The 8,886-nt window shown below is 43.6% G+C and overlaps 1 protein-coding gene across 1 annotated transcript; it reads right to left on the reverse strand.

The window, feature by feature from the left end:
• Positions 1 to 3,921: 3,921 nt before the first annotated feature.
• Positions 3,922 to 8,243, reverse strand: LOC131938846 (uncharacterized). The gene is made up of 5 exons (XM_059297069.1): positions 8,154 to 8,243; positions 7,370 to 7,436; positions 5,928 to 6,120; positions 4,555 to 4,719; positions 3,922 to 4,057 (listed from the first exon to the last, which is right to left on the reverse strand). The coding sequence occupies exons 1-5, from the start codon at positions 8,154 to 8,156 to the stop codon at positions 3,922 to 3,924; spliced, it is 564 nt and encodes a 187-aa protein (XP_059153052.1). The 5' UTR covers positions 8,157 to 8,243.
• Positions 8,244 to 8,886: the final 643 nt, after the last annotated feature.

Below are 8,886 nucleotides of genomic sequence, written 5' to 3' on the forward strand. Positions count from 1 at the left end.
GATGCTACTTAAATCAGTTATCTGATGTAAGTGTAATGAGACTCAACTTACACCCAGGTGAAGCGACTGATGTAAATGTAATAACACGCTATTTAAACCCAGGTGTAGCGAGTGATGTAAGTGTAATGAGATAAGTACTTACACCCAGGTGTAGCGAGTGATGGAAGTGTAATGAGACGCTACTTACACCCAGGTGTAGCGAATGATGTAAGTGTAATGATACAAGTACTTACACCCATGTGTAGCGAGTGATATAAGTGTAATGAGACGCTACTTACACTCATGTGTAGCGAGTGATGTAAGTGTAATGAGACGCTACTTACACCCAGGTGTAGCGAGTGATGTAAGTGTAATGAGACGCTACTTACACTCAGTTATCTGATGTCAGTGTAATGAGACGCTACTTACACCCATGTGTAGCGAGTGATGTACATGGCTACCGGCACCAAGACAGAAAACGACGGTCCTCCTGTGCCTTGCTCACACGCCGCATACACGATTACAAACACAGCAACGTTTTTAGTGGCCGTCAAGAGTTGGGGGGCTGACACTGTGTCTTTGATCTGGTGAGGGGAGGGGCATTGGTGAGGTGGGGGAGGGGCATTGGTGAGGTGGAGGAGGGGCATTGGTGAGGTGGATGGTTGCAAACCTGAATGTGAAGTGTTAGATTAGCACCGATTTCTTCTTTTCTTCTTCTTCGTTCTTAATTATTAGAGTTGAGGGGGATCGAGATTTATCTGCCAGTGGGTTTGAACTCGAGACTTTTGTTCGAATGTATCAAACATGAGCTTTTTGCCGACTCGACCACGACTCCAACACAATTAAGCGTTACGTGTCAACTGGTTTTGCGCCATTGAGGCCATTGACTCCGATTTCAGCCTGCTTTTCTTTTTGGATTTGCTTCCATAGCCTTTGTCCAACCAAGAACAAACTACAAGGCAGCAGTTGTTTAATTTTTGAGTTGTCTCTCCTAGAAGAGTGGCTGTCCCCAGCTAACGAGCCTCATCTGCCCGAGGGTTCGAACTCGAGACTTTTCGGTTTAGCAACCATGCGCTTTACCGACTCGACCACGCCGACCCCTTAGCACCGATAACTCTAGCAGTCCTCAACTGGTCTAGGGCTAGGGTATACTGGTTGATTTCACACGTCATAACATCATACCCAGAGGTTAATTAATCCATCGTCATTAACTTAACCAACTAACAATCTCCATAAGTTTAATAGTTCTGCAACTTTTAAGAGTTTAATAGTCGGGTAATTGAGAAAGTCTTGTAGAGGGTTAATGGCCATGTGTGGCTAATGTCCAACCGACCAACACCCCCCCCCCCTTCCCCCGTTAACAAACACCTTCTATCCTATAGACCAACACCCCCTTCTCCCATAGGCCAACACCCCCCTTGACAAACACACCCTCCCCCATGTGACCACCCCCCCTGATGTGACCACCCCCTCCCCCACGTGACCACCCCCCTCCCATGTGACCACCCCCCCCCCCACCCCCATGTGACCACCCCCCCTCCCCCATGTGACCACCCTATGGGACCACCCCCTCCCCCATGCGACCACCCCCCCTTCCCCATGTGACCACCCCCTCCCCCGTGTGACCACCCCCTCCCCCCATCTGACCACCCCCCACCCCCATGTGACCACCCCCCTCCCCCATGTGACCACCCCCTCCCCCCACGTGACCCCCGCCTACAATGACACTGTCCCCAGCTCTGTCCAAGAACGTCACTTGGTCCGGCATCTCCTCATTGACGTGGACATGAAAGGACGTCTCGTTATACAGCGCCATCACCTCATAGCTCACACTCTTAGCTCTGGAGCTCAGCTCTACCAGGTGGTAGAACTTAGACAGGGAATCTACAGGCAGCAGCATTTCTGGAATACAGGTGACTTCTCAGTACATTTAGCGACATCATTCTAATATATATATATATATATATATATATATATATATATATATATATATATATATATATATATATATATATATATATATATATATATATATATATATATATATATATATATGTATATATATGTATATATATATATGTATATATATGTATATATAAATACCTAGGAATATACGACGGTGTGGTTATAAGAATATTGAAATAATTGTGTTTGGCTGTGAGGGGAAGAAAATTTGACTTTGTGAGTCAATTGGATTTGTAGGACTTTCTGAAATGATTGTAACTTGGGGTGATTGTACCCAGAATGATTGTGACATGAGATGATTGTGACATGAGATGATTGTGACATGAGATGATTGTGACATGAGATGATTGTGACATGAGATGATTGTGACAGGAGATGATTGTGACAGGAGATAATTGAAACCTAGAGTGATTGTGACCTGCAATTATTGAGTCCAAAAGGATTGTGACCTAACTGATTGTGATTGAGCAACCTACCCGCCGCGAAGTCATCTGTGACGAATGTATCTGTTTGACAGTCCGTGACCTTTGACATGCACGTGCCCACGATGACCCCAATTGGCTCATCGGCCCAGATTTGTGAGCCTACACACAAGGAAGTTTACAGACTGTAATACCAAATCTTTAGACCAGGGGTCTCCAAACTACGGCCCGCGGGCCGAATTCGACCCGCGGAGATCATTTTTTTCCAAGGAAAAACCGTTTGTTGGTGATGGCGGAGGAACTTTGCCCAGAAAACTCAAAGACAATTCTAGAAGAAACTGGCCCCCGACCTGAAATTTCATAGTTAATGCGGCCCTCGGACTGAAAAGTTTGGAGACCCCTGCTTTAGACTACAATTTTTTGTTTTTAAATCTAACATTTCGACAACTGCTAACAAATTTAAACAAACACTTAAATTTTATGTACGAATGTCAGTGTCAATTACCAAATTACAACTGAACAAGTATTAACCGCAAGAGAGTTTAGATGTGTACACTTATAGTACTGTACACACATGACATACTGTACACAGTGTACACGCATGACACACTGTACACTTGACACACTGTACACTTGACACACTGTACACATGACACACTGTACACACATGACATACTGTACACACATGACACACTGTACACATGACATACTGTACACTTGACACACTGTACACTTGACACACTGTACACTGTACACACTTTACACACTGTACACTGTACACACTTGAAAGACTGTACACATATGACACACTGTACACACATGACACATTGTACACACATGACATACTCTACACACACGACACACTGTACACATGACATACAGGACACACTGTACACACATGACACACATTAAACACAAGACACACATTCCAACATTTCTCACATGTGACAGACAATCTCTCACCTGTGATAGACATTCTCGCCTGTGTCGCCAAACACTTGTTCTGCAGGAAGAAGGCGTGGTGTCTGGAACAAACCATAAGACGTTAGGCGACATCGTCATACCTTTACGTGAAATCTACACGTCATGGCCTACACGTCATGGCCCACACGTCATGGCCCACACGTCATGGCCCACACGTCATGGCCCACACGTCATGGCCTACACGTCATGGCCTCCGTATAGAAACAATAGTTATTAAACCTCTCATGGTTATAGTTAACTAAATGTGAACAACATATGTCTACTAAGCTACGATTACGTCAACACAACATATGTCTACTAAGCTACGATTACGTCAACACAACATATGTCTATTAAGCTACGATTACGTCAACACAACATATGTCTATTAAGCTACGATTACGTCAACACAACATATTCGATTACAACACATTTGTCCCTAATGACCTCTGTCCCAACCACACACACACGCACAATACGTATCAACCAACACGCCATCACACAAAATGACATCACCACATAACACGACACCACCCAACACGCCACCACAACCACCAGGCTAACACAACCACCACGCCATCACCACACAGACTCACGGTAACAGCGCCATGTGGAGCCTGTCGTTGAGCAGAGAGTTTCCAGCGCTGTAGCTGTAGCTCCCTCCCCTCAGAGCGATGGTGACGAAGGTAATTTTATGTCCGTTCACCACCACTATAGCTGGCTTATCGCTGTTTATGAAGTGGGGGGCGGGGGGCGAGGGGGGATAAAAATTTATAATATCTGTTGAACAAGGTTTATCTATCAAGGCTTGAGTGCCTGGCTTACTATACACCTGATGACAACTCATCTGATGGCACTGACACATCAACTGACGACAATGACAACTCACCTACTGACACTGACAACTAAGGTGATGACACTGACACCTTACCTACTGACACTGACACCTTACCTACTGACACTGACACCTTACCTACTGACACTGACAACTCACGTGATGACACTGACACCTTACCTACTGACACTGACACCTTACCTACTGACACTGACACCATATCTACTGACACTGACAACTTGCGTGATGACACTGACACCTTACCTACTGACACTGACACCTTACCTACTGACACTGACAACTCAAGTGATGACACTGACAACTGACCTAATGACACTGACACCTTACCTACTGACACTGACAACTCACGTGATGACACTAACAACTGACCTGATGGCACTGACGTAGTAGAGCTGACCAAAGCCTTTAGATGGCACGAGGTTGAAGCTGGCCAGCATTGACGGGTACCTGAGGCTGTCCGTGAGTACAACACGTGCGCCAAACTCTTCCTTTGACTCCAGTATAAAGGCGTTGGTCAAGCCAGACTCGGCGAACCTGGGGTCAGAGGGGGCTCAACGTGACCCGTGTGTCGAATCATGACCCATGTTAGTGACCCGTGTGTCTGGATATGACCCATGTTTCTGGATATGACCCGTGTGTCTGGACATAACCCGAGTGTTTAGATGTGACCCATGTGTCTGGATATGACCCATGGTTCTAGATATGACCCATGAGTCTGGATATGACCCATGGTACTAGATATGATCCATGTGTCTGGATATGATATGACCCATGTGTCTGAATGCGTCTGGATACGACGGGTGTGTCTGAATATGACCCGTGTGTCTGAATATGACCCATGTGTCTGAATATGACCCGTGTGTCTGAGTATGACCCGTTTGTCTGAATATGACCCATTTGTCTGAATATGACCCGTGTGTCTGAATATGACCCGTGTGTCTGGATATGACCCGTGTGTCTGGATATGATCCGTGTGTCTGGTTATGACCCGTGTGTCTACTCTATACCAACCACTTGAAGTTGCAATAACTGTGTTGAGAAGTTCGAGTGTGTAATGGGCGTGCATATCACTTCCCGTGTTGTTCTTCTGTGCTTTTATGTAATGTGTATGTGTGTGTGTGTTTGTCTGCATTGTACTTTGTGGAGGAGGGTGTGTGGGTTGAAGAGGCAGTGACGATCTATTCTGTATTTAATTTACCAGGCACAAAGTAGACGAATACAGTTAAGAAAGTTGAAGTGAATGTCTACATTGCTGTTTAAGTGTATGTGAGGAAGGTAGGCGGAAATATTAAAATCATGTGACATACTTGCTGACGTGTAAACTATTGTGATAGACACATTTGTAGTTTACCACGTTGTCTGTCATTTATCTGTCATGTAGTATGTCATATGATGTGCTTTTACGCAGTGGCGTAGCGAGGTCGGGTGTCACCCGGTGCAGCACTGAATGGTGTCACCCCCAGAGGCGTAGCGACCCTTCCCGGGGACAAATTTTCGATTTGCACCCCCCCCCCTCTCTGACTTTTTTTTTGCACCCCCCTCCCTCAAACTTTCGATTTGCACCCCCCCCCCATCAAGTTTTTCTCTATATATTTTGCTATTTTTTGCCTTGGTGTCACCCCCTAAATTGTGTCACCCGGTGCGGTCCGCCCCCCCCCTCGCTACGCCTCTGCTGTTACGTGCCCTGTCATGTGACCCCCCCCCCCCCACAACAAGAACTCACCCCCCGTCACGTGACTTACAAGAACTCCGGGTTGATGTCGTAGATGGTGACCTCGGCTTTCTGCAAGGTCAGCACCGCGCTCAGGCCGTGCTGGTGGGTCAAGGTCAGGTTGACCTTGATGGGGCGGGTGGAGACGGTGACGAGCAGAAGTCTGGGGTAGCCGTTGATGAAGGGCACGTGGAAGATGTAGCACGTCCCGTGAGGGGTCAAGGCTGGAGCAGACGTGGGTCAATCATAGAGCAGACGTGGGTCAATCATAGAGCAGACGTGGGTCAATCATAGAGCAGACGTGGGTCAATCATAGAGCAGACGTGGGTCAATCATTGAGCAGATATTAGTTCCATAATGGAGAACACTTATAATTAACACACATTAAACACAACACTTAACTTAACAAACACTACCTAAACAGACATTGCTACTTAGGGGTCATCCATAAGTGACATTACACTTTTTTAAAACGATTTTTACCTCCCCCTCCCCTCCGTCACACGTCGTCAAAAAAAGCCAGACCCCCCCCCCTAAAATGATGTCAGACCTCAGCGTACACCCCCCACCCCTCAAAATGGCTGTTGAATTTTTCTTAAAACATCGATATTTTTTTTAAAAATCTTTTAGAACTGTCAACGTCGAGTATTTTGATCAATTCATATTTCAATTTATTAAAACAGTTTTCTAAAACGCGAAATAACGGCTAAAACTCGTTTTCTAACATTGCTTTTTTATAATGCAAAAAAGTGACGTCACACCATCAGACACCCCCCCCCTCTCCCCCTCATCACACAACGTCACAAAATAACGGACCCCCTCCCCCCTACGAGTATGACGTCATTTGTGGATGACCCCTTAACCTACTACTACAACTAAACACTATACTGCAACATAATCACAAGTGAACTCTCGAAATTAACGCAACACCACTAAGTTAAGGGGGGGGGGACCGGTAGTGAAAACACATTTTCCCACAAATTATAAGATACAAGCTTTTTTTAAATTGCTTTAACTTAATAATTTATACATTACAACACTGTATTTATTTGGGCCAATTTATACATTTTTATACATTTTTAGCGAAAGTTGGGGTCAAAATGAAAATTTTTTATGTACACAGTAGAAACAAAATAACTAAACAAATTTAGATAAAACAATGCAATATAACTTTGCACTTTCCTAGTAGACATGACAAGGAACGGTTTCTTAAAGGGAAATTTTGATATCTTACAAAATGAATTTTTTGTGAAATTTTTATAACCCTTTTTTCGATAATATTATTGGGGAAAACAGCAGCTTACATCACTTACAAAATTTTTTTTTAAAATAAAGTTCGATGCCGACCTTCACTAGATATCGAAATCACCAAAAAATAAGATACACAAAAATGATTTTAGTTGAAAAAAATTGAAATTTTTCAAGAAAGTTGACTACAGGTCCCCCTTAACACAACCGAACACACCAGCTTACTTTTAGCCCAGCACGCGATGAATGACGTCACCAACACGACACACGTCAACATAGAGCTGACGTCTGCCTGAAATACACATCACGTGTCATTTGTTGTCTGTGACGTCATGTGTCATTTGTTGTCTGTGACGTCATGTGTCTGTCAAGACCGTTCCTTGTCGAAACAAACTGTCTCCACCCTATCAAATATCTTGTCATTTGTTAAATCAAAATGTCTCCACCCTAACAAATGTCTTGTCATTGTCTTTAAAGTAAAGATCTATCTGTTGGTTTTTTTTTTCTTCGAGTGGTCATTTTGTTCCCTGTTCTCACACAAAATTGTTTTATTCAAGTTTCAGTTCTGTTCAACTACTCCCCACTGATATCTAAAAATAGTCTCTGGCGGCTGGACAATGGCGTAGGCAGGGGGGGGGGGGGTTAGGTGGGTCATAACCCCCCCCCTCCCCCCCATAGACCCCTCGGTATATATATATATAAAGTATGAGGGGTTGCAAATCGAAAGATTGAGGGGGGTGCAAATCGAAAGTTTGTCCCCGGTAAAAATTGGAACCCCCCCCCCCCCCCTTGAGACGATCCTGGCTACGCCACTAGCTGGACTACACGCCTGCTGAGTGTGTTGTGTTGAGCAAAGCCTCAGCTACACACATTGAGTTTTGTTGTTGTTTCTTCTGGGGTAATTCTTCATGGTGGGGTAATAAAATGTTCACGACAGGTCGGAGCAAAAACCATAGCATACCTAACCCTAAACTTTACCCAAAAAACTGTATTTAGTCATAGTACCTACCATAGTCAGTGTTTTATAACATTATTCGACTTGAGTTAGTCTAGACCTAATCGTTTTTCTTTCAATCAATTCATGTTTATGTGTGTAGAAAATAATCACTGTAGGAAAAGATTGAAGCGTCGCATCAAATCTGTTCACTAGTGATGTTAGACAGTGCGGTTGTAATGGTGTCTCAAACAAATCTAGTCTAGAATCTACACGCTTTGTCTAACAAGACCGTAGAATTTATAACAAATTTTATTGTATTTGATCAAGATTATAACATAGGTAGTTATATGTGTGTGGGCTTGTGTATGTAGTCAGCTGTCAAGTAAAATATGTGTCAAAACGTATGTAACTTTAAAAAAATATTTAAACCCTATAATATTGTAACGATCCTATGTTGTAAAGGTTGAGATTTGTGTTCGCTGACTAGAGTTAAGGCGTTGTTTGATGAAGAGTTGATCACATAACAACCCGATGTTATAAAGTATGGAAAGGTACGGCTAACCCAACTGTTCTCGGTATAACAGTAAGACGAATCATTCAATAGTTTATTTAGTTTCTTGTGAAAGTAAAATAAAAATCATTAAGATGTTAAATATAACAGTATTTTGTAAACAAACTAATTGTCCTAATTTTCTGAGCTTAACACTTAACAATGTATACAAATCCAAAAATTATGACAACAAACATCATTTGAAATTACACACCACTATGCACCAAATTGCACTAACATTGCACCAACATTGGG

Source organism: Physella acuta, unplaced genomic scaffold, assembly GCF_028476545.2.
Source record: "Physella acuta isolate Inbredline_101_S28 unplaced genomic scaffold, ASM2847654v3 ptg000258l, whole genome shotgun sequence".
Classification (NCBI taxonomy): Eukaryota; Metazoa; Mollusca; class Gastropoda; family Physidae; genus Physella; species Physella acuta.